Below are 27,622 nucleotides of genomic sequence, written 5' to 3'. Positions count from 1 at the left end.
CAATCCCTATTTCAGTATTTTCCTTCCGGCTAATACGCTTCACCAAGTATACGATGGAGCATGACCCAACTTGGCTTGAAGGAAAGAACAGTGAATATAGTATTTGGCCTTCCAGATTCTTGCTAAGATTGAGTCTGGATCATTCAAAATTTTCTACTCTTGCTTAGCCCACATAGCAAGATTAAATTATTGCAGCTACCTGAAACCCAATCCACCATTGCGTTTAGTAAGACATAAGTTGTCCCATTTAGCCCAATGCATCTTCAGTTCTGAATGCTTCTGCCCCCACCACTAAGCAGCTGTCATTTAAGTGACTTCCTTACATAACCTCACAGGGAGTTAGGAGAAACACATAAGAAGGGATGGGCTTGTATGACAGACTTTACCAAAACTTCCTTCCCAGCAGTACTTGGCATTTTAAACCTTCAAATGCAGCACGTATAGAGCGACCAATAAAAGCTGGAACCCCAAATAACGATCAAAATTGTTTGTTTCTTGACCAACCAACAGAGTTGTAAATGAATCACGGTCAGATTTCTGCACATTTGAACCGAAGAAAACTTGCGTTTTTGCTCTGTTAACAACCTGACAGTTTCTCATAGCAGTAAAAAACGCAAAGAATCTCATCACAAGTCAGACTTGATGCTTTCCCAAAGATGCAACAATCATCTGCAAAGAATAAATGATTCAAGCAAGGACCTCCACAACAAGCAGCAGCTCAGATAATCATTTGGTTTGCTAAGAATCTCTTCACTTTAGCTCTACAAACTTGGGCCGAACTGCTATCGCTCCTGAACGCAATTCATAGAAACGGTATCTGCATTCCTTAAGGTAGTTTGTCACAGCTGCTGGAATGACCGGAGCTCCTCGGCTATGTTTACCTCTACCTGTTATGACCCCTAATGGTTTTGGCCTCTGCCCTGATAGTTCAATTTGTTGCAGACGGCATTGCAAAGCTCGAATGGCTTCATTTGCATGAAGCCCATGCAAATCCAATCTCCATAAATCGTCTGTTCTATTCACGGATTTGAATATTTCCGTGGCTGCCCTAGCGTTGAGACAATTAGCAACGAATTGTGCTTCTTGAGCCATCAATGAGTAATGATGACCGGAAACACAATCACCTCTTCGATATGCATCATTGGCTGCTCTTGAGTACTGGGATACTGTCCTGTTAATGATAATCTCAGATGAGAAGAGAAGATTTTGTGGTATTTAATAACATAAAACTTAAATGGAAAAAAAAAAAATCATTATCATGCAAATACATGTTGCCATACTTACCTTATCATTTTCTGTGCATCTTTTCTGTGGAATTTGTAGACATCATCCCATTCACACTCAGAAAGCTTTCTAGTATCCATCATCTCAGCAATGATCCTGGTTCTCCACAGGGATAAACTTTTGTCTGTCATTTGTCACATGGAAAGTAATTAGTGTCACATGGCAAGTAATTAGAATTAGAATTTATTTTCACAAGTAATTAGAAGTAGAATTCATTTCCACATTGGTTGTTTGTTTATTCTCTTCAAAGCTGTCATTGGCAGGCCTTATCCATATTATTATTTGCAGCTGCAATGATGTTAGGAACCTAATGTGTTGTTGTGCTAAGGCTGAGTCTACTATGAGACATTAGCTTAGCTTACTATCATGCTTAGTGCTGGTGCTGTGCTATTGATGCTGCTGATTGGGCGGAGAGGCCACTGTGTCAGTGCCCTGATTCTGCTTTGTTGCTGTATGCTGTGTTAGTGACTGCAGTAGTGAGTTCGTGTGTGTGCAGTGTGCTGTGTATGCTGCTGCTCAATGGAGAATGTTAGTTGTTAGTGTCCTATTGTAAGTGCATAGTGTTCAAGTAATTCAAGTGTCATGAAACTTCAACTGTTAAGTTGCTGTGATGCCAAGTTACGGTTGCTATATGGTGCTGGAGCCCAATAAAGCAGTACTAAAGTCATAATTATAGCCTGTAGCAGTGGAGTATAAGTGGAGCAATGCCGCAGTGCAGAAGAGTTAGTGCAGCAGTATGCAGATTGGCACTGGTTAAGGTTGTGTATAGGTATCAGATATATGCGTGTGCTAGATGATAGCAAATCGGGGATATTGCCAATAACTAATTTGCTAATAGCACATATAATAATTCACATGAGCATGTGACTAACTAGTGAGTTGTTAGTGAGCTGTCAAAAAGCTAGGAGCTTGTTACTAATCAATTGAAATTTTTTTTTTTTTTTTTTGGTGGATAATTCAGAAAATTTTGATTGACACAAAGTTACAACTTGCAGACATATCAGCAAACCCCAACAAACAGAACAACAGTAACAGGAAATTGCAAATTCAGGTCAAATAGGCAAATTAACATTCAGAAAGATAGACTGACTAGTACATACAAGTAACTTATTGGCTTAGAACTTACAAGGTTTTTAAGTTAACCAAATTCCAATATTCTGGAGGGACTGTTCCAGAAAATTAATTTGCTTCAAGATTCTTACTTAAAAAAATTTTCCATTCAAATTGCTAGCAAGTTCATTTTAAAGTACACAAACTTACACATTTGCACAGACTCTTTTGTTCCATGAAAATAAATTCAACAGTGATGTGGGAATAAATATTTCCAGCTTTTGAGTTCCGACTTCCAAAGAGTAACCAATTACAGTTTAAGTGACAGAACAAAACAGGGAAAGTAGATAAGTCATAAGAAACACTGATCCAATTGCCCATACTTTCTGCTGCATTATACAACAGGTCAACTAATAGTCTAAAACCAGGCCTCAATTTCATGTACTAAAATTTCCATTACTATTTTTCTAAAATAAATGAAGGGCGACCACATAGCAACCAATAGTAAATGATAAAACAATCAACCAAAAAGAAACAGGATACGATAACCAAACAATGTTTCATATGTAGTTACTCCTCTAGTTTAAATTACATCACTTCTACAAAATATTAATCTTAAAGAGTTCCTGTGTATGACACACTCAAAACACTTTGGAAGATAGTGCTCAAGAAACCGCAGGCTTGCTATCATAGGCCTCTCTTGCTTCAAGTACATCTGGACGATACCGTTTGGAAAGGACTTCAACTTGTTCAGCAAATGACTTGTTTGAATGCTCACCGAGGTGTTTGACCATCTGGTCCCATCGCTTTTGACATACCTCTCCCGACCTATGCTCAAGCAAATCATCCCAGTCCACATCTTCTATGCAGCAAGCATCCAAGCTGTAAAGAGCATCCAGCAGGCGGTAGTCATCAGCATCAGCCCATAAACCTTCACTGACCATAGGTGATGTTAATTGGTTATACCACTTCATGCAGCAAAGCACATTGCTTCTGGTAGATAACTTATCACTAATGGCTTCCCAAGCGATATTATCTCGCAACATACCATGCTTAGATTTCTTTTCTTCACTGGCCTTCATTCGCAGATCCAAGTTTACTAAATCAAACAAGTTCTGATACTCCTCTTGGGACCAACGTCCTTTCTTCATATTGGGCAGTTTTATTCTACGCCATGTATCCTTTACATGAAACCTATGTTTGCCAAGCGCATCAGCCATCAATTTCCACTCTGACCCATGTTTTTTATGAAAAGATCGGATAAGTTCATACTCTTCTTGAGTCCATTTACGGTTCTCACCTCTTTCAAACAAAATATGGGCTCGATAATATACACTCTCAGTAGGCCTCCAAGGTAAGGCTGCTGCTATTTCCTTCCAACAATTTTTAGTCTTACGGTGAGATTTACAATGAAGAACCATGTTTAGGCCTTCATCACCTAACTGGTGTTCCTCTATGTAATCAAAAACAGCCTTTTTAACCATCTCATCTTCTTCTTGTGAAAACCTCTTACCTCGTACTAAGCTGTCATCTTGATCACTATTCCCTTCAATTGGAGCATCAGATGAAGGAAAAACCACCAAATTATCTGAGAAACTTACTCTCTTAGGTGTTCTCTTCAGTGGAGAATTTTCGTTATGATCACTGGTCTCAATATCTTTCCTTCCTTTCTTTTTTGTAGGCTCAACCTTTTCTGTGTTTTTCCTATCTGAGACCTCTCTTTCTTTTCCCATGTTGTTCTTCACAGTAACATCACCACCCTCTGTGTCCCTCTTCCTTTTCTTCCCCTTTTTGTCTACTACTTTACCATCCTTGGTTTCATCATCGTCTCTTTTCCCAATGCTATTTTGCCCCTTAACTAGCTCATCCACTTTGTTATTCTCAAGGGTTTCATTAGTACAAGAAGCTGTCTCAATTCCATCTTTGTTTTTTTCCTCCTTATGCTTCTTTTTCTTTTTCTCCTTTTCACCTGCTTCTTTCCCATACTTCATTTCATCATTGTCTCTTTTCCCAAAGCTATCCTGCCCCTTAACTAGCTCATCCACTTTGTTATCCTCAAGGATTTCATTCACATAAGAAGCTGTCACAATTCCATCTTTGTTCTTTTCCTCCCTATGCTTCTTTTTCTTCTTCTCCTTCTTTTCATTTGATTCTTTCCCATCCTTTTTTCCATCATCGTCTCTTTTCTTAAAGCTATCCTGCCCCTTAACTAGCTCATCCACTGTGTTGCCCTCAAGGATTTCATTCACATACGAAGCAGTCTCAATTCCATCTTTGCTCTTCTCCTTCTTATGCTTCTTTTTCTTTTCTTTTCTCTCTTCATTTCTCCTCTCATCCTCACTGCTCATTTTGATACCCTCCTCCACTCTCATAAGCACATCATTTTCACTTCCATTCACCTCCGATATATCAGCTTCATTTCCCCTGTCTTTCTTACTTTTATTGCCTTCCTTGCCAAGTGTTTTCTTACCCATGTAGCTAATAATCAACCTCCAACTTTTAACTCGTTGCTGCCAAAATCCCTGCTGCAGAAGCTGAAAAATAAAATAAAATGGCAGAAAATTAAAAAATATTTCCAACATATTTGTCATTTTTTAAAGTGAGCAAAGAGATTTGACAAAAAAAGGTTGTGAATGGGAAACAGATATAGATTGTGGTTGTCATTTTTTTTTTCTTCTTCCTACTCATTTGAACTAAATAGTTGACATTGTTATGCTTATAACCATGGTTTTGAAAACCGGACCAGACGGCCCGGCCGGTTCAACAGGGAACCAGGCACCAGTCCGGAAACCACCCCCCCCCCCTGGAAACCAGTCAAAACTGGGAACCAGAGACAAAAACGGTTTTGCCTTGGTCCAGTTTTTAAAACCATGCTTATAACGCTGCAATGTAAATGATGGTTTTTAATAGTAGAAACAAAAACTACTAGCAATAACTTAAAACACAGAACCCAACCAGCATTATGAAATAACCCTTCAACCCTCAAAGAGATTTTACGAAATTGCAATGATTGGTACAGTAACATACAATAACAATCAGAATTCAACTGAAACCAAAAAAACAATGAAGTGTAAGACTGTTAAACAATCAAGCGGCCACTTTGGAGACTCAAATATAGCCCAAAAATTCTTGGTTTTGTCTCTCCACAGCCCACATAAAGAAGTATAGATGGAATCCTAGAACATAAGGATACCAGCCATATAGGAGATTTTAATATTGAAACAGAGATAGGACACCCAAAACAACATAATTAAGCATCCATTTGATATCAGTTCAGTGTTGAGGGCATTTTTTGCAACATACCAAGGCTGTTGGTTTTGCAAAATTTGGCACCGAGACCAAACCAGAGGGGAGGAATAGTAAACCGAGCAAATTGTAATTCAATTGGTTCAGAATGGTCAGTTTCCAATCTGCTTCAAAAACTCTTGAATAAAGTTTCTAGTTGGGTTGCTGATACATAAAGATGGCAGGGGAAAAGGAACTTATTTAAACCCCTTAAAATGGTCATTTACAGAATACAACCCAATCACAATTTAATAAAATCTGTTTTTATAAGATAAAAAGCCCAAACAATGCAATAAGTAGCCAAAATTAAATATAAAGAACCAATCTTGAATGTTAAATATCGCATTAAGATTAAGACTGGAAGATATCCAAATCCTTACAATGGGTCTCAGTTAGCACAATTGACAATCTCCCAAATCCTCAACTTAACATAATACTAAATTTTCCACAAGAACTATTACATGTGGATTAAAATCTCAACCATCAAAGCTTCTTCTTTTTTTTTTCTTTTTTTTTTTTCAAAAAACAAAATTCTAATCAACAGTGCTACATACACAAAAAATGTCACAACTTTTTTTTACAACTTATTGAGATAGCAAACTATGATTAGTGTAGCATCACTTTCACTAGAAGCACCGTTGACATCACTTTTATAGTGCACCAATCACAATCTGTCATGTCAATAGTGCTGAAAAATATTGTGAAATTCGTTATGTCTTTATACTTATTGAATTCCAATCTCCAAACTCCTAAAAGCTCAAGGTAGTAGTAAATCAAAACTAGAAAATCCCAAAATGACCATAGTTTAAATAAAGAAAGAAAACCCATTAAAAAAAAAAAGTTTCAATCAAATGGGTCGCAAAATTTGAGTCAAATTCTCTTTTTATCAGAAGCCCAAAACTTCCCTCAACAACACTGGCCTGAGATAACAATCCTATTACTAATACTTAGAATATAGAGCTCTAATCCAAAAACAAAACTAAATATATCAATTTAGCATAGCTTTAGCTTCAGCTCAAGACTAACATTACCCAAATCAAAAAACCTCCAATCTCTCTCTCTCACACAGAAATAACTTCACAACAAAGCTGAAATGACCATGGTTTAATTAAGGTAGCAATAGAAAAACCCCAAAATGACCATAGTTTAAATTAATAAAGGAAACCCATTAATGAAAACAAGTTTCAGTCAAATGGGTCATCAAAATTTGAGTCAAATTCGATTTTTTTATCAAAAGCCCCAAAATTTTCCCTCAACACAACACTGACCTAACATAACAATCATATTACTATAACTATAGAATAGAACTCCAATCCAAAAACCTATAAATTTCATATTCAAATGACTACATATATCAGTGCTTTTAGCACATCTTTAGCTTCAGCTCAAGACAACTTTACACCAAATCATAAAACCTTCAATGTCTCATACAATCACACACACACACACACACAGATATAAATTCACAAAGCATACAAACATATCCATAATCATTCATACTCCAACAAAAATACCATATTAGAACAATTTTCAGAAAAAATCCAAAAAAAAAAAAAAAAAAACCCACAGATCCACAGATGACCATACCCAAACCCCACCTTTCAAACCCAAATAAAAAAAAAACAAAAATCACCAAATCTTTGTCACCCAACCAAGACCTGAACCAACAAAAGAGGAGGAGAACGATTGGTGGCGTTTTCCGGTGTGTGATTCGTTACCTGTGGTAGTTGTAGAGGCCGTGGGTCTCTCTCTGCCAAACGCACACAAACCTAGACTCAAACCCGAATCCAAACAGAAGCACAAATGCAAACTCTCTCTTCCATGGCTGTGGAAACACCAAAGCTAGTGTCGGTAGCACCCGATCGGAGCTTTCAGTGAGGAACCTTATTGGTAGGGATGGCCATGGGTAGGGTATGGGTATACCCGATCCATACCCGACCCGAAAAGCTTACCCATGGATACCCGAATATCAATATCCATTAATATCCATACCCGAATTATTATCCATGGATATCCATACCCTACCCGAAACCCGAAACCCTTTTTTTTTATGCAAATCATTTTAACTTAAAAACTAACCAATAGCTTTATCTTAAAAAATAAAAAACTAATCAATAAAAAATTAAAAAAATTTATTGATTAGTTTGTATCTACTTCTTTTTTTTTTTAGAGAGATATAGTTTCTTCCACCCTGCTCTTCTCCATTTTCTCAATGCCATTTCATGCACTATGAACTCTAAATGAAGATTCCAACACAATGTCCATAGATAGAGTAGAGACAATACATGATATCATGAAATTCAAGCACATTAATTATTCTTTTGCAAGCCCCTTGCACAAGATAAAATTAGAGTGCATAGATATTGAACTATCCTCTGGCTCTATGCCAAAGCCAAACAAAACATGGAAGGGAAATAGATGCACATGAATGTCACTCATCATCATTTGATAAGCCACAGTAGATCAGACATTTGAAGCACCCGAGTCAATGAGACAATAATCAAAATTATTGGTTGCACAATGCACAATTTTTAATCTTGGCATGGAGCAGCCCAAAATTAGTTGTACAACATTAATGAATTTCAAGTAGTATAATTTATTCAGCAATCTAACAACTCTAATTAGCTAAGTTGCATTATACTTTTAACAACATATAAAAGTATAATCTTATCATTCAACTCAGTAAGGATACATCATAGACATTTACGAATTTCAAGAAGAAAATAATTTTAAAAATGGCATCAGTAGTGGGAAAGTTTTGTCTGACAAATGACAAAAATATACATAAAATTGCATCATGAGCTGCTCTCTACCTACAGTGGAAACATGGCAAATGTTCATGACAATAGAGGTTACCTCGTCTCTTCTTCCACACTGGAAGGAAAAAGAAAATTGGTTATAGGACAGCATGGAAGGCAATACTGCAATACGCATCTAGAATTTAAATAAAATATATAAAATTGAGAATAGAAGGAATCAAACAATTGATATGTGGAAATGAAGAAATAAAGAATTAATCAATTGATTTGAGAACAAGAAAGAAAAATGAGAAGGCACACATACATTGACAGTAGTACAGGTATTGCCTATAGTGGTATATACCATAAGTTATGAAAACCCATGTAACTAAATTCTGTTTTCTTTATAATAAAAATTTAATAAAAAAAAAGAAAAAGATTCAGCATACACTGATGAGTTGAATCTAAAGTCCTGTGCTACATGACAGCAACTTTTGAGATTTCTCATGTCACTAAAAATGGAGGGAAGATATAAATTCAATGAAAGAAGAAGAAGAAAAAAAAAAAAAAAGCATAAACAAAAGTTTGGAAAGAAACATTCTATTGAATCTTGAGCAAAATCTGAAATTCTTTCCCCAACCCCAAATGGAAAATGATCTTAAAAAACAGATAGAAGTGTGCGGTTACCAATTGTGCACTTACCAAAGCCTTACCTGAGTACCTTCCATATAATCCATTTCACACAACTGGCCACACTGAAAATTGACTCAGAACCAACTAATTACACGAAAAATCATGAAAATGATATGCTGTAATATTCCTATATTCCGTCTTTCAATCGACACATACAGCCAAGCTCCAACACAACCAAATTAATTCAGTCCTTGACCATTTTCTTCTACACAGATTTGGATTGATAGCAAAACAACTTACTGGAATCTCATTCTTTCTTTGTATGAAATGAAAAGAGGCTAAAAGATTGAAATTAATCCAATCAGATATCATGCAAATTTAGAAAGGCAATGGAGCTATTCAATTGCTTTGTCATTGATATAATTTAACCATACGAGGATTACTCCCTTAGGCCTTAGGCCTTAGGCAAGCCAAATTTGTGGACTTGCAGAATTTGAGAAACAGAGCACAAGAAGAGACTATAACTTGGAAATTTTGTTTAGAGCTGGTCTGTCATATTATATACAAAATGAAAAGTACACCAATAGCCTAATTCATTTCATTTTCTTTTAAAATTTGAACTTCAAGTCTAGATAGAAATAATTAACCAAGCTGGGGGTCTGGGAATTTTGGCTTGCCTCTGTACAGAAATTCACTCCTCTATAAATAGACATATCCCCAAATAGAATCAAACACCTTAATGCAATCAAAAACCAAATCTAACACATACCCAGTTGATAAAATTCAATCAAAAACCAAATTCGACACATACCCAGCTGAATTCAAACTCTAAAACCAAAATCTAACACACACTAGTTGACAAATTCAATCTAGAAAAGTAAACAAAAGTTAATAATCAACTGAACCCAGATACCCACAGAAAAGATTTTTCTTTTGAAACCAAACAAGCAAAGAATGAGTCATTTACTTCAATACAACAATCCCAACAGAACCCATTTTCTAAAACCAAAAACGTATATCACTGTTTGTTCAACTGAAAAAATATTTGTGCAAAATAATAAATAAAACGAAGAAATTGGGCTTGCCTGAAATTATGATTTTGGAATCAGAAACGAAGAAATTGTTCCACTGTTTTTGGTCGCCGATTTCAGCTCCGAGAAGCTGAGCACTCGCAGAGTCGCAGATCGTTGGCTCAGGGACTCGTTGGCTCAGAAACACGGAGTCAGAACAGAGAGAGAGAGAGTGACGGTGAGAGAGAGTGACGGCAGAGCCTGTGAGAGAGAGAGATTTAGGTTTTTTTTTTAAATTTTTAAATACGGGTCGGGTAGATATTCTCCGTACCCTTCCCGAATAATTCGGTTAATATCTATACCCTACCCGTTAAGCTCTACCCATCAAAGACCGGGTATTTTTCGAAATATTTAAATTAGGTAGGGTTAGATATCTATTACCCAATGAGTATGACCATTCCTACTTATTAGGTTGAGTAGTCGGGTAAAGATGATTTTTGTTTGGTTTGAAATTAGGTTTTTACCCAACTATTTAAGTTTACTATTTAATTTATGATTACAATTTAAAAAGTTGATCATAATTTTTTAATTTTATTAAACCTAAATCTTAAAATATTAAAATAAATCAAACTAATAAATTTAAACAAAATTATAAAATATAAAACTATCAAATTTTAAAAAATACATAGTTAAAAAAAAAAATCAATAGCGCCAATTGGGTTGAGTTACTTGAGTTGAAAATTTTGACAATCCAAACTTAACCCTATCCAAGCTTCAAATTAAAATAAAATTTACAAACGAACTGAACTCATCAACCCACAAAAAACCAATTTGAGGTTTAGGGTCAAGTTGAGTTGGGTTGAACAAGTCAACTGGATGACATGAATACAAACTCCTAATTTCTCTAATCATAATGTTTATCTAATTGAATCATTTTAATAGATTGTGTGTATGTGTGTGTGTATATATAACTTATTTGATTAGAAGTAAGGTATATGTGATTAGTTGTTTAAAATGTCACATATAATTTTTTTTTTTAAAATCTCTTAGAAGGAAATTTTGTCCTACTTTTATATAATAAAATTTTTTTAAGATGAAAATACTATTTTGGGTTTACTTTCAATTTAGTTCTCACTTTTTTTTATAAGATTATTCTCACTTTTTTTAGTAATTAATTTGGTTCATATTATTTTTAACATGCTGTCCAGTTTGTCCCTATTGTCACACTTATGAAAAATGTCTACGTGGCAAATAATTTGCACTGTTGGCATGTCTAATGGCTAATATTAAAATATTAAATGAGATATTGATGTGTCCAAATTTTAGTCATCACGTTAGTGTTTTGTTGGGAAAAAAAAACCACATTAACTTTTAAATATATTTTTCTTTTCATTTGGATCTAATTGAGAAAAAAAAATTGTTAATTTGATATATTAGTTTATAATTAAGAAAAATAACAATAGAGGTATTATATATCACAATTTGAAGTTGTATTCACAACATGTTTGCCATACCCAATAATAAGTAATTATAATAATTAAAGTTCTTTATAATCACTTATATAGTTTTTTTTTTTTTTTTTTTTTGCTGAATTAATCACTTATATAGTTAAGATCAAACTAATACTTGTCCACAATTAGACTCAACAAACACCCACATAATCTCTTATACTCTAAAATCATATAATTTTTTTTATAGGTTTTGGCTAACCTCTGTTACTTTTTTTAACTGGATATCTCATTTTGTTTTAAATAACAATGGCAAGTGATTGTAGGGGTAATGTGACAATTTCTCATTAAAATAAAATGAGATTCCAGTTAAAAAAGTACTAGAGGTAAATCAAACATTTTTTTTTTATATTACATTATTGATATGCGCTCAAACATGTTTTTAATTAGGGTTATTAAAAAAATCATTTTTCTAAATCAACACTTGAAATTGACCTGATTTTAAAGTTTTGATTGGTTTTTCACCCGGTGGTTGCCAGTCGTTTTTATTTTTCAATTTTTCAGTTGGGTCTTTGAACTAATACATTATATTTATTTAAAAAAAAAAAGAAAAAAAAACTTTACCTATACCTCAATGCTTATATTTATTTTCACATTTTATTTGCTTGTCTTGAACTGAGAAAACTACCCACACTAAACCATGACTTTCTCGGTCAGTATTCTATTGTATTGGTTAGTGTTAGTTGTCCAAATGGCAAAATTGAAACCTTCGATTCAATACCAAATCTCCCCTTGGACTGATTGAACCAAACCACATTTCCCCCTAATTTTAACTATTAAAGTGTCATTTCCTCAAATAAAAACATAATTTAAAAAGAAAAAAAGTTATTTGTAAATTTTTGGGAAGTTCTAATTTACTTTTGGTCAATATGGTAATCCATAGAACAGTACTTTTGGTGGGATGAGAGTTGAGACTAACTAGCTTATTAATTTTTATGTAGTTTTTTTTTTTTTGTTTATAAAATTATTGAGTATTAATATAAGTAATATGATTTGATTTTTTGTAATGCAGACGAAACTAAAAATATATTTGAATTAATATTATAATATAAAGTGAACAATTCAATTGATTCCATTGAATTGTTCATAGAGAAATCCATAGATTCCATTTTGCCTATGTTCTCAAGAATACTTCCAATCAAGAGATTATATAACAAATTCAATGATTGTAATTCTCGAAGATTGGTTACTTCCTCAGGGATCTCCCTTGATAAATTATTATGAGAAAAGTCTACACTTTTTACCAATTGGAGAATTGTGCTATATTCAAGAATTCTCCCCTTTATCACAAGCAATGCACTTTCAAGGGGGAGTGATGCACCATAAAAATATTTTGAGGGCTCAACTTTCATGTGGTGGTGTGAATTATTATTTGTGGACATGACACTGAAATTTTTAACACATCTAGGTATTCTTCCAGATATTTTATTATGTGAAGGTCTAAGAGTTGGAGCGAAGTTAGAGTACAAAGTTCTTCCAATATGTGACCATGAAAATTATTTGAATAAAGGCTAAGAATCATTAAGCTTGAACATCTACGTCCTATCCATGAAGGTATACTTCCAGCAAACTCATTTTCACCAACATCAAGAATCACCAACTCTTCACAATTTTTCAAAGATGGCAACTTTCCAGAGAATTTGTTGTTGTATAAATGCAAAAATTCAAGAAAGAGTCAAAAATCCAATGGATTCAGGAAGGCTACCAGTGCAATTGTTGTTTACCAAATTCAACAACACTGACCTAAGATAACAATCATATTACTATCACTATAGAATAGAACTCTATCCAAAAACCTATAAGATTCATATTCAAATGACTAAATATATCAATTTTTTTAGCATATCTTTAGCTTCAGCTCAAGACAACTTTACACCAAATCATAAAACCTTCAATGTCTCGTACTATCACAAACACACACACATATAAATTCACAGAGCATACAAACATATCCATAATCATTCATACTCCAACAAAAACATTATATTAGACCAATTTTCAGACAAAATCCAAACAAAAAAATACCCAAACCCCACCTTTCAAACCCAAATTTAAAAAAAAAAAAAAATCACCAAATCTTCGTTACCTATGGTGGTTGCAGAGGTTGTGGGTCTCTCTCTGCCAAACATTCCCCTTGACATTTGACACACAAACTTAGACTTAAACCCAAATCCAAACATAAGCACAAATGCAAACTCTCTCTTCCATGGCTGTGGAACACCAAAGCTAGTGTCAATAGCACTCGATTAGAGCCTGCAGTGAGGAACTAGCAGTAGCGGTGGTGAGGAAAAGCTCGAAATTAGGTTCGGCCTAAAATTAGGTTTTTACTCAACTATTTAATTTATGATTACAATTTAAAAATTTGATCATAATATTCTAATTTTATTAAACCTAAATCTTAAAAAATTAAAATAAATCAAACTAATAAATTTAAACAAATTTTTATATATAAAACTATCAAATTTTAAAATACATAGTTTTAAAAAATATAATAGGAGAAATTACACTTTACACACCTGTGGTTTTCTCGAAAAACACTTTGCTTATTTGTGGTTTAAAAATTGGCACTTTATCCACCTAAGATAAGTTTTATCTGCCTCCAGTTACCCACTTTGTTAAAAATAGGAATAAATTTGTATTTTTGCTACCCTTTTATATCCTTCTCATCTCAAAACATAAAGAACTAAAAAATTCAAGAGAAAATAAGGTCTAAAAGCTAGGTTTTGTAAAAATTAAAACCTAATTTTTAGATATTTTTTTCTCTAACCTTCGAAGGAATTCATTGTCCCATGCTTGAAGTCTAAGAGTCTTCATGTTTCGAAGAACTTCTGAAGTGGATTTCATCCTATTGTCCTGGGCTTCCATGATCCTAGATTGGATCTCTTACGCACTATTGTAAGGGGTATATTGCAACCCATAACTTTTAATTCTCAGTTTTTGTGATGGGTTTGGCATTCTTAGATCCCTTTCTTGGCTTCTTCTTCAAGATCTTTGTGTCAAGCTTTTCCCATGAAACCATTCAATCTCCGTCCCACAGAAAACCCCAAATAAGAAGAGACTCAAAGAAAGAGGAGACAATACATTTCAGTAGAACAACAGATATGGAATTACCCAATTGCTTTCGCCAATAGGATCATCTTCATCAATCGTGTGATACGTTTTTGTAAGGACAGAATTCTTGAAAAACGGATTAGTATGAAAGAAGATTCCAGCTTAAAACCCTTTGGGACTTCAATTCTACACCACTTGATATCTTTGAGGAACTTAAGAGCCTCTTCATCACACTCCATGATCTAATCCAAGGAAACAACATATCATAGTTCCACAATCAATACAATATATAACAAAGAACCCTTAATCCCACAAATAAGGGAATATCCAAAATAGATCATAGTTCCTCCGCAGCTAGTATTTCATTAGTCTTCATTGCCGTAAGCCAGAAGTCAGGCACTCCTTTTTCTGCGTTCCCTGAGAAAATCATAAATCAAGTTCAAGCAATAATAGTTCTCAATCAAATGAAAACTTGAACTGTAAGCCAGAAGTCAGGTACCGCCTGTGGCTTTGTCCTCTTCTTGATCCACACCAGCTTCACTTGTAACTCCTTCTACTTCAACTACACCATTCACAATCTCGTGTCTCTGCAAGGACACAATCAACAAATTAACTGAAAAGATACATACACCAACCCTGCAGTTGAACAACACTGGAGTTGCAATCCAAATAAGATAACCCAAGGCTAAACTTAATTTATAAACCTCTAACCTGGAAAACATGCTAATGATAAAAATTTAGTAATATCAATAAATATGATGCAGAACTTAGGGTATGTTTGGATAAAACTTATTGCTGAAAACTGAAAACTGAAAATATTGTAGCAAAATAATTTTTAAATGTGTGAATAAGAGACCCATTTTTAATATATATATATATATATTTTTTTTTTTTGAAAAAGTGCTTGTGGGTCTCATGAACCATGCGTGAATAGTACATGAATAGTACCTTTGGTCTCCCGCATAGTAACTCCATGTGCATGAAGAGTACTCGTTATTGTTCACGCACTGGAGAAAAAAAAAACTGAAAATATAGCAGACTTAAAACGCAGCAGTAAAACATGGATCCAAACACATTCTTAGTGCCTGTCAATATGATGAATACCTTTGCGAAAAGTGGTTCATAAAGCTTCTGGTACTTAGCTTCCAATGCCCATCTCTCTCCTAAAAAAAATTTGCCTCTAGGTCATTATGCTAGTTCTTCTGCCAATTAAAAGTTAGGTTTTAATTTTTACAAAACCTAACTTTTAGATCTTTTTTGCTTTTGATTTTTTAATTTTTTTTATGTTTGGAGAGGAGAGAGACATAAAAGGCTAGCAAAAATATAAATTTACCCGTATTTTTAATAGAGGTGGGTAACGCTAGACTAATGGAACTTACCTCAGATGGATAAAGTGTCAATTTTTAAACCATAGATAAGTAAAGTGTTTTTTCGAGCAAACCACAGGTGGGCAAAGTGTTATTTTCCCAAAATAATTATAGCGTTACTTGAGTTGAAAAATTTGACAATCCGAACTTAACCCTATCCAAGCTTCAATTAAAAAAAAAAAAAATTTACACATGAACCGAACTCATCAACCCACAAAAAACCAATTTGAGGTTTAGGGTCAAGTTGAGTTGGGTTGAATTAGTCAATTTGGATGACATGAATACAAACTCCTAATTTCTCCAATCCCAATGTTTATCTAATTGAATCATTTTAATAGATTGTGTAAAGTGTGTGTGTATATAACTTATTTGATTTGAATTAAATTATATGTGACTAGTTGTTTAAAATGTCAGATATAATTTTTTTTTAATCTCTTAGAAGGAAATTTTGTCCTACTTTTATATAATAGAATTTTTTAAAGGTGAAAATACTATTTTGAGTTCACTTTCAATTTGGTTATCACCTTTTTTTTTTTTTTTCGATAAGATTGTTCTCACTTTTTTTAGTAATTAATTTGGTCCATATTATTTTTAACATGCTATCAAGTTTGTCCCTATTGTCACACTTATGAAAAATGCCTACATGGCAAATGATTTGCACTGTTGGCATGTTTAATGGCTAATATTAAATGAGATACTGATGTTTCCAAATTTTAGTGATCACATCAGTGTTTTGTTGGGAAAAAAAACCACATTAACTTTTAAAAATATTTTTCTTTTTGTTTGGATCTAATTGAGAAAAAAAATTGTTAATTTGATATATTAGTTTATAATTAAGAAAAATAATGATAGAAGTATTATATATATCACAATTTGTAGATGTATTCACAACATGTGTGTGATACCCAATAATAAGTAATTATAATAATTAAAGTTCTTTATAATCACTTATATAGTTAAGATCAAACTAATTAGGGATATGCTATTGTTTTAAAACTCGATTTTTAGTTTTGAAAAAATCTGCATGGAACTTGAGTTCCTTGAATGGAACTCGAGTTCATGGAACTCGAATTCCATGCAGATTTTTTTTTTTTTTTTAGTTTGATTGTCTATAACTAGATTTTCGCCAAATCAAGTTTTTCATTGAAACTTGATTTTTAGAAAATCGAGTTTAAAACAGAGAGCATTTTGTTAGAAAGTTTAGCTGAAAGGGGTATATCCCCATTTTTGCGGATTGTAAAAGGGGAAGTCACCTGCATTTTCTATTTCTTTTATTTTTGTGGATAAATGATAACCACGTTGCAAATAAAAAACAAGAAATTACAAATAGAAATTTACCTCAATTTTTTCAGGGATATTTTTCCTCCATTTCAGTTTGGAAAAATTTCATCCAACCCATTATGTAGTCAGTCATAAAACCATCCATGTCACCACAAGTGTATTACTTGAACAAAATACATGACGAATTATATAAGTCATGTAACTAAAACTACACATGAATAGGTTTATCAATTGCTATGCACATAATAGGTTTGAGCAATATTCTCCAACTAGTCTGGAGCTAAACTTATATTTTTATTTGACAAAAATACAAAACATACCCTCTAATTTTGACCAGAATTTATTTCAGGATTCTAATTTTACTTTTGTTCGATTGATTCCCCAAATTTTCAAAAATTTTCAATCAAAAGCTCCTTTAGTTTATGTTACACTACACCATTAAACACACCCAAAATGACATCAAAATTTTCAAGTATTTAATAACTAAAATTATTATTTTATCATTATGTCTAAATTAAAACTTATCTTAAAAAAGTTTTTTTTTCAAAAAAAAAATCTACAAACTTTCGTAGTATCTTTCATCATCTACCACGAAGCACAAACCGTAGATTATACTAAGAAATGTTGATGTGGAAACTACTGGATACTCAAAAAAAAAAAAAAAAGTAGCGTCGGCAAATAAAAAATTCCCAGGACGCAAAAACAAAAATGCTAGCTGAAAATCACCACTCGACCCACCAATTTTGATTGTTCTTGAGACAAATCTGCTGCCAACCACAAATCTTGAGACCAATCGCGCATATAGACCCTATGTTGTGCTGCATTTAGAACTTGCGACTGTAGGTGGGGTTTTGGCTGCGTTTTCAAAAAGCGGCTAAAAACTCCTACACAGTTTTTTTTTTTTTTTCTTTTTTTTTCCCTTGCTAAATCACAAATTCTTGCCCAAATTTACATAACCAAATACAAAACAGAAAATCACAAATTCCTGCCCAAATTTTCATAACCAAATACAAGACCAACTATAGTTGGTCTTGTACATCACAAACAGCTATATACGTAACCAAATTTTCATTGCCAAAACAGCTATATACATCACAAACGTTGCAGGTTCCCAAAACAGCTATATATACATCACAGCTGAACCAAATTGTCTAAATTTGGCAAGTTCCAACAAGTTTACAAGTTTTCAACTACAATAATCATTTCCATCCTAATGCTTAATTAACCATCTACACCCACAAAATACCCTTTGGTTGACTTCACAAAAGGCATGCCCTATAAATTTCAGCTATCTTGACATCTTCTACTTTCAAAATCACCAACATAATTGGTCACTTTCCTCCTCACTGCTTCTCCTCTGATGAGTGAGGTGCATCTGCTTAGAATGAGTGGTTAGTAGAGTCCAAAGAGTTAGTGAGTAGAGAATTTTAAATTACATTTAAAAAAGAGGACCACAGTTCTTAGAGTAGAGAATTTGCATAACACACTATGCATACCTTTGTGGAACAATTTTAACATCAAAGTTTCTTCTCCACATCTAAAGAATTTGCTCAAGGACATTTGTAGAACGGATCTCATACCCAAACAAAGATAAGCACCAGTTCAGTAAAGACTTTAAAGAAATTCATGAAAAGAGCACAAAATAATTAAAGGAAACCATCATGAAAGCTAATCAAAATATATGACAGAAAGAGTATATCTTAATGAATGAATACACAATTGACCACAACCAAGCACCAGCAATATGAAGCACTCCCCCTCCAAGATGATATGTGATGCATGAAGTTGAATCAAATCTCTATAAAATTATAAACTCACAATACTCATACCCAAAACTAATGGTAGGTCCTTTCACCATCAAGCTTATATCATAAATTCATTGAGATTTATGTAACACAGCAAACAAACTATAGAATAGAAGTGATCATGAAAGTGGCATCAAGCACTAAATAGAAATTTAAAAATAATGAGCACTCTCACTACTTGTATGGTTTGGAAAAACATGACAGTGTATATTTTTAGAGAAATTTTGTTTTACCTATGGATTCACAGTTTCATTCCCATTATTTTTGTACTACGGAGAGTCCCCATCAGGCATTGCCATCCTAAATATATTAAAGACATTGTATTAATATCATATAACAATGCATTGCAAAAAGTTGTGTATCGCTAAATAACATTTGTTTGCTACCTGAGAAGGATTTGAATCACACATTTGTGGGCTAAGTTGGGCAAACATTTCTCTCATGTGCGTCAACACTTCGGCCATTTGCTGTTGGTGCCTTGCTTCTGCTTGGGAGAGTTGTTCTTGATGTCTTGCTTCTGATTAAGAGAGTTGTTCTTGATACTTTGCTTCTAATTGGGCTAGTGATTGTGTGAGTTGCTCTTCATGCCTCGCCTCAAATTGAGCTAGTTGCTCCCTAAGGGAAGTCTTCAACTCCGAAATCCTTTAGGTCGTTCTGCTTGACGACGGTAGAGTCAATGTAAATCGTGAAAGGTTTGTGGCACTTTTTCCTAATGTGGTTCATCCAAAACCCACCCCACGTACACGTCTAGAGCGCTTTGGACCCATCACTTGGACTAGAGGATTCCACCACCAAGCTCTCCTTGTAATCGCATGTTGTATTCATTCAAAAGTTCTCTCATCCTAGCCTGTTTTTCCACAAGAACCAAATAACATATTACACACCATAAACAACACAAACACAAAATACACTAAAATTCTATTCAAATTGTGTTTACAATGTTCTCCTCTGCTTGGGGAGTAACAGCAGCCCCATCTTTGGTAGAGTATATTTTCTCATACACATTTGCGCGCTCGATTGGTACCCCTTTAGATTTCGCCTACATCATGAACATAATCCATACAATAAACACAATTGCTCTCATAATTGTCATGTTGTTTATCATTTGCATTGACTAAGGCGTTCATGAATTCTAGGTTTATAACTCCCATCAGTAAAAAAGTTAAAAATTATTTTCAACATTCAGTGTGATTCAAAAGCATAAAATCAGCTTATGTGATACATGAAAAAAGTAAATTAGGTAGTAATTATACATCAAAGTAAATTATAGGGAAATGCTAGCGAATGCCTTTGGGGCAATGATTAATAATCCATTTAAAGAAAGTTTTTATGGGAAAAAAAAAAAGAAAAACCAATTAATATTTTGACAGTTTTTTCATTTCCTATAAAAATGATGTCAAAATTTTTTTAAAATAGATTGTTAATCATTACCCTATGAACAACTATGAGTATTTTTATAAGTCATAAGTTCAATGAAATTACACGTCATCATGTTTCACATGGTATCTCAACTCTCAAGTACGCTTGGACTCATGTTTCACATAGTTATATCCCAAAACACACACCAAAATAAATAAATAATTAAAAGATAGTTTATTGAGAAGATCAATTTAAAAGCTTCCTTCTCAAAAAAAAAAAAAAAAAAAAAATCGAAAGCTGGAAAAATTATTATTGAGATCCAAGTGGCTTGTCAACGCCAGATTTGGACCTTTTATCTGTTTTTTTTTTTTTTGTTTTTTTGCTGAATATATAGATTTTGACCAAATATGATACTACTTTTATTTTTTTTCTTCGAATTATGATATTACTCTGCTTGAGATGTATAGGAGCTGAGGTGGTTTTGAGAAGAGAAATGATATGTCCACAATATTTTCATAACATTTTTACAACAAATCCTAAGTGACAGATTGTTATTGTTTATTATTGTTGGGACAAAAAAGTAATCTTAGTGTTAGGTTCAAATTTGAACCAATAACAACTAATTATTTGTGATTTGTTGTAAAAATGTTGTAAAAATATTGTGGACGTAACATCTCTCGTTTGAGAGTGAACAAAAACTAGTTGTAATTAATAAGAAAGTCAATATGGGATTTGGAATTTTGGATTATTGGAATTCTCACTCTTGAGGCTTCTCAAAATGGAAATTCCGATGCTTTTGAGAGTATTAAAGGACGTTAATATTGAAGAAGAAAGATGTTGCTCTTTTTATTTTATTTTTTGAAAAAAAGAAAGATGCTGCATGCTTAACTTTACAACGACATCGGATAAAGAGATTTGTTAAGTTAAAGCCATGTTTTTTCTTTTTCTTTTTCTTTTTGGGCTAATTAAAGCCATGTGAGATAAGACAAAGTTCAGTAAAGATAGGAATGTAAACGAGCCGAATTTTGTCGAGTAGTACATGTCCAAGCTTGGCTTGTCAAGAAAAATCAAAAGCTCGAGCTTGGCTTGAGATTGTGACAAGCCTAAAAATAGTATTTGAGCTTGAGCTTGTAGGAAAACCAAAAAGCTTGAGCTTGAGCTTGAGCTTGGCTTGACTTAACTTGATTAATTAGTCAAGCCAATATCAAGCTCAAACTCGAGCTCAAGTCAAGTTTTTGAGCTTGAGATCTAAAAAAATTACATTATTAAATGCTCAAATCTCTAAAATTAAGAAAAAAGAAAAAGAAAATAGTATACTCATTTTATCATGCATCTAGTCTTACTTATGATTAGCTATTATTCAAATTAATTATTTACATAATTAAATTTATTCATTCATCATTCATTATCTACAGTTTCAACAATTGTTCAAAATACAATTTTTACATTCACATTAGATGGTGAAAGACTAGAAAAATATCTGTTTGTAACTATTATGAATGAGAAAATATTGACATGTTTTATAACTTTACTTTAGATGATTGATATGGAAGGATCATATGTGACCTACTTAATTATTTATTTATTTTCAAATGTAACTAAAGTGGTTCTTTATCAGTTTAAAGGGAAGAAAAAAATTATGGTAATATAGGTAGTGATCTCATGCTGGCCATGTCATTATTAAGATATGTATAATGAATATATTTAGCTAACACATGTAAACTTATAAATGAGTCTATACTTGAATTGTTGTGTATCAAGCCTAATAACTCACGAGCTTGTTTGTGAACAATTGTTTTTGCTTGGGCTCAGCTTGTTTATTAAACAAGTCTAAAACTAAGGCTTAAACTTGACTTATTTATAAACAAACAAACAAGAACAAGATTTTTATCGAGCCGAGTCCGAGTTGTTTATGATCGGTTTAGTTCATTTACAGCCCTACGTAAAGATATTGGTCCCTGCCCCTACCTCTTTGCGGCAATGTCTTTTCACATTTGCTTTACAATATGAAATAAAAACGACGAGTTAGAACGTAGCAACAAAGCACATCTTGAATTGTCAATGGTTTTTGTTTGAGTAAACTCATGAGAGTTGAGAGTTGAGACACACACAAACATTGGAATCCTACACCATTTAACGCATTCCATGCCAATGAAACTTTGCCAGCATGCCTTAGATGTACCCATCCTATATTGGATTGATGCAATTATTATCAATGATTAAGATTGATAGTTGCAAAAAACAACTTTCAATCTCAACCATTGATTAAAAAAGATTTAAAAAAAATTAAAAAAAAAAAGTAAAAAAAAAAAAAAACTTTTGTGAAGGAAATAGATGAATTGCACCCGGAGGTAACTCGGACCCCAAAAGAAAATGAGTTAGGTGGTATACAATTGTTTATAATTTTTGTCAACAAATAAGTCAGTAACGGTGGAGTACAAGCCTAATCTTACAACAATATTATATAGATTGAAGATAGGTTTTCAATATCATAGTTGATTATAAATATAAAAATAGACTGTTTCTCATTTGTTTGTAGTCATATTTTCTTATTTCAAAGATCGTAAGAATATAATAAATAAGTTGCAATTTAAATTCTCAATACTAGAAATTGATTCACCTAGTCCGGTCCCAACTTATAAGAGTTTATAAACTAAAGCCTCAAATCCTTGAATATATAAGATGCAATTATAGATGAACTGAGCTGATCAAAATGTCCCATTTAGGCCATTGTAGTGGATTAAAAGCAATTTACTTCACACAAACTAAAAGCTAAAGGTGTGAGCACATAGGATAGGAAGGCTTTCATAAGGAGTCGACATGCATTACTATCATAGTCCATCGATTTGAACTTAACTATTTGCCACGTTCTTCTGTGATTATTCATTTTGTGATGCTTAGGGCTTGTTTGGTTAGCTGAAAAAAAAAACACACAATTTTTTGTTTTTATTTTCAGGTTTTAGTGGATCCTACCACTAAAAAAAACTGATTTAGTTTTAACATTTGTATTCATTTTTCATTTTCAGTATTATAAAAGTTAGATTTGAAAACAAAAGTTTAAAAACACATTATATATACGTCGGTGGAGTCCTTTCTTCCCTCACAAAGGGATGTGGGTCTCATTTGAGACCCATAAATGGAGCCCACACCTCTTATTAGAGGATTGGGAAATTGTGTATTAGTGTATTGTTTGCATCGTATCATAAAACTGCATATATAAAATAATGCATAGACATGTATATGTAGCAAATTATCTATTTACTGTCCCATACGTATCCATATCATATAATAATAACTATGATTGCAAAAAGCAATTATTGTATAAGATAACTAAGATTCTTGGACCCAAAAAATCCAAATAACTTCAATGGCGGGAGAAGCAAGAGCAATTAATTTGATCGAATAATAGCAACTTGTAGCATTACTAAAAACATTAGTATAACATAGGAAAAAAAAAAAACAAACAAGAAATATAATTTAAAAATATTATTCTCCAAACATGTGATGCAGTAGCGACATAAACTACTCGGCTTTAGCAACAACCACAGGAATGGCAACAAGTGCAACAGCCTTCTGTAATGTAAGTCCAAATTTGTCTTTTATGTCAATATCTTCTGGTGCCATTCGGTCAGGAAGCTTCCAATTAAAGTGGTGAATGAGAGAAGCTAGGAACAAGCTCAGCATTCTTACAGCAAGATCTAAACCTGGGCAAATCCGCCTCCCAGAACCAAATGGCATAAAAGAGAGGTTTGTGCCTCTGAAATCCACTTTAGAGTCGATGAAACTTTCTGGTTTAAATTGTGTTGGCTTGTCCCAGTACATGGGATCTCGTGCTATCGCCCATGCATTTACAATCACTTGGGTGTGTTTTGGAATGGTGTATCCACAAACTTCCACATCAATACGGGAACGAGGAAGAAGAAGAGGTGCTATTGGATGAAGCCGCATTGTTTCTTTAAGCACAGCTTGAAGATAGGGAAGTCGTGGGACGTCTTTTTCTTGTATGCTTTCTCCTATTCCAATTGTTTCAGTAAGTTCTTGTTTTGCCTTGGCCATTATGTCAGGATTGCGAAGAAGCTCAGTCATTGCCCATTCAATTGTAGCGCTAGTTGTATCAGTTCCTCCAATGAAAAAGTCCTGAAAAATTGTGAAGATGTAATTAGCCAAAGATGCAATAGAGGTTTTATAAGAAATTATGGAGCTCTTATATATATATATATATATTCGATAATTAGAAGTGAGGAGATTTAAACTACAAATAAATTTGTTAAGGTATCAACTAATAAAGCTACATGATTTTGACAAGTTTTGATATTACTTAAGCTAATTAGGTTTGCAAAACCGTAGTCTTGTTTTTACATCTAATATTTGAGTTCTTCTAAAACCGTACCATTTGACTCAAATTTTACTATATCTTGATGATATGTGCAATACTAATTAGTAAATCATCATTTGTTCACATGAATTAACTACTTTTTCTTCTCGACTTACACTCACACACACATTATCTTTGTATATTTTCAATACTTCAAAATTTCAAGATAATAAAAAATCTATAACTAGATCATCAATTAAATATTTAACTTTCAAGTTTTTTTAGTTAAAAATTATAAATCAAATATGAGTTTATGGATCAAATAGTAAATAAAGTTAGATTGTCGTGAAGTTTGATATGTGTGTTAAGAATATAGATAAAATGTAATCTAATGATGAGATTTTCAAATTATTTATTCTATAATAAAAAGTTATTAGGTGGTGTAATATTTCTTAAAATTATACCAAGTGTAACTTAAACTCATCTTTTTATATACGAGTTGGGTTTAAGTTACACCTGGTGTAACTCAAAATACAGTGTTACACCATCTAATAACTTATTATTAATTTCATATTTTGAAAATCTAACTATTGAATTACAAATTCTATATATTCTTAACATGCATGCCAATTGGATTTAATTGACCAATCGATCCATAAACTCATCTTTTATGATTTATTTTAAAATATAAAAATTTGAATTTAAACAATTGATTGATGATATAGTTATTGATCTTTAATCATTTTTAAATTTTATAAGCATAGAGAATAGTTGGTTCGTATCTAATTAAAAAATATTGGAAGTTGTAACATCAACCCACATATATATATATAGAGAGAGAGAGAGAGAGAGAGAGAGAGAGAGAGAGCCAGAACCGTCAGGAAAACTTTGATATTTAGACGGTTAAATTCCTCATGGCCCTGTTTATTGCTGAGGTCAAGGAGGACATCTAACAAGTCATCACACCTCGGTGATCCACATGCTCTAAATTCCAAACGTTGATCAATCATGTTGTCAATCAACCCATGCAGTCGATCGTAAGGAACCTTCGTACTCCGCCTTATACCTTGTAGATCAAACGCTTTAGCAAAGGAAAAAAGTCTGAAAGATTAGGCTTCCCTCCAAGCTCCATTTTACTCCAAATGAGCTCCTTTAGTTCTTGAATAGCATTCGATTTTGGATCAAATATGTCGACCGAAAAGATTGTATTCGATAGTGAATTCAATGTGGTTCCAAACACCAACGTCCCAATACTTATGGCCTCCCCAGCTTCACTAGCTTCATCCACACGCCTAAGTCCTAACCATACCGTCCACTGCTTGATGTCGCGAGCCTTGCAGTGCATCGAGTCTGTGCGTTGTGAAAATCTGACTTTTGAATATTTTTCTTAGGTTTCTCCATTTTTCATTGCCTGGTAACCATACCACTGACAAGTCGTAGTTAGTCTGTGCAGTCGCAGCATCTGGGATTGGTCTCCCTAGAAAAGCTTGATCATTCTTTTGGAGGATTTCCCTTGCCATTTCTGCAGATGAAGCAACCACAGTTACGTTGAAACCGAGTCTCACAGTCATGAGTGGACCGTACGTCTCAGCCAACTTGGTTATGGACTCGTGGGGCCTGTCACCTAGTGTAAGGAGGCTTCCGATGATGGGTTGGCCAGTTGGTCCCGGAGGAAGCTGAACCCTCTTCTTGAAAAGCCAGTCTTTAATATGAAGAAGGGCTTGCGTGAATATCAAGAGGAATAGTGAGTAAAGAAGAAGATTAAGGGTTCGTTTGGATAGAACTTATTGCTGAAAACTGAAAACTGAAAACTGAAAATACTGTAGTAAAATAATTTTAAAATGTATGAATAGTATCGCGGGACTCATTTTTAATGAAAAAGTTGCTGAAAAGTGAAATTTGTGGATCCGTAAACAGTGCACGAATGCACTGTTTACAGAAGATTGGGTCAACACTTGCGGCTGGAGGAAAAAAAAAAAAAAAAAAAAACTGAAAACGCAGACGCAGGAATAAGTGCAATCCAAACACCCTCTAGGTGGCTCCATTAGTAACTTCGAGCTATATTGAGTTTGTACTTGATAGGTTCTCACAATTGTTTCCTATTTTATAACCATAAGAGGAAGCCAGGCTGGCTAGCTTCTAGCAGTAGGCTAACTACGCAGGCCAAAAATTCTCCTAGATAGGCTCGTCGGCTATATTTATTTATTTGAAAAAATAAAAGTAATTTTGTCTTTTTTAGAAAATTTGGAACCATAATCTATTCCTTTTTAAAAGAGGGTGGAAATTTAGAACCACACTCTTTTTTTTTTTTTAAATTTTTATTAAGTCAAAAGATGCTCATTAGGTATCGTTTTTCATTTTTGAATATCGTTGCAATGGGGTCGAAAAGGACACTGAAAAAGAAAAGGCTGCCAAGACAAACTTTAGGTAGTCATAAGTCTAAATACATACTAGTTGAGAGAGATGCTAGTGATAATTCATAGCATTCGGGTTGAGAGAGATACTAGTCATAAGTCATAACACATCCTAATTAATGAGGCTCTAAAGGGAAATAAACAATTTAACACATTTAAATATTCATCATCATTTAGAGTAGCTGAAGTAATCAGTGAGCAATATGGGACTAAATGTTGGTTTTTTTAGCTTAATTTATTATTCAACTTATTTTTACTACTATTTATGGTCTTATTGCACTTTTTGGTATTATTCATGTGTTTTACTATATTATTTCAGTTAAGTTTTACCTTTATTTATAGTATTTTCAGTAAAAAAATTTCAGTTTCAGCAAAATAAGCGAATCACAAACAAACTTTGAATATACCCCAAAGAAACCATAAAGATGATCTTTCATATTGAAAGAGGACAGGCTCTAGAAACTTTAGACTATGTGGTGCATTACTACGTTACAATTTGGATGTCTATTTGGACAATTTGCC

At 33.4% G+C, this 27,622-nt stretch overlaps 1 protein-coding gene and 1 pseudogene across 2 annotated transcripts; both read right to left on the bottom strand.

The window, feature by feature from the left end:
• Nucleotides 1-2,826: 2,826 nt before the first annotated feature.
• Nucleotides 2,827-10,260, bottom strand: LOC142618653 (uncharacterized). Of its 2 annotated transcripts, XM_075791623.1 has the most exons (3): nt 10,076-10,243; nt 8,433-8,493; nt 2,827-4,868 (listed from the first exon to the last, which is right to left on the bottom strand). In XM_075791623.1, exon 3 carries the CDS (start codon nt 4,806-4,808, stop codon nt 3,000-3,002), a length of 1,809 nt encoding a protein of 602 aa, XP_075647738.1. In that variant the 5' UTR covers nt 4,809-4,868; nt 8,433-8,493; nt 10,076-10,243; the 3' UTR covers nt 2,827-2,999. The 2 variants fall into 2 exon arrangements, with proteins under 2 accessions (XP_075647738.1, XP_075647737.1); XM_075791622.1 differs by lacking the exon at nt 8,433-8,493 and having other exon boundaries at nt 10,076-10,260.
• A 4,132-nt stretch (nt 10,261-14,392) lies between these two features.
• On the bottom strand, nt 14,393-24,319 carry LOC142620752 (nucleosome assembly protein 1;2-like; annotated as a pseudogene).
• Between the last annotated feature and the right edge of the window lie 3,303 nt (nt 24,320-27,622).

This window comes from Castanea sativa, chromosome 12, assembly GCF_040712315.1.
Source record: "Castanea sativa cultivar Marrone di Chiusa Pesio chromosome 12, ASM4071231v1".
Taxonomy (NCBI): Eukaryota; Viridiplantae; Streptophyta; class Magnoliopsida; order Fagales; family Fagaceae; genus Castanea; species Castanea sativa.
The sequence above is the reverse complement of the archived record's forward strand: the minus strand, read 5'-3'. Positions and strand labels throughout refer to the sequence as shown.

Bases quoted from the DNA above. Each gene is read 5' to 3' on its own strand.
- LOC142618653 (XM_075791622.1), bottom strand. From the start codon at position 4,808: ATGGGTAAGAAAACACTTGGCAAGGAAGGCAATAAAAGTAAGAAAGAC.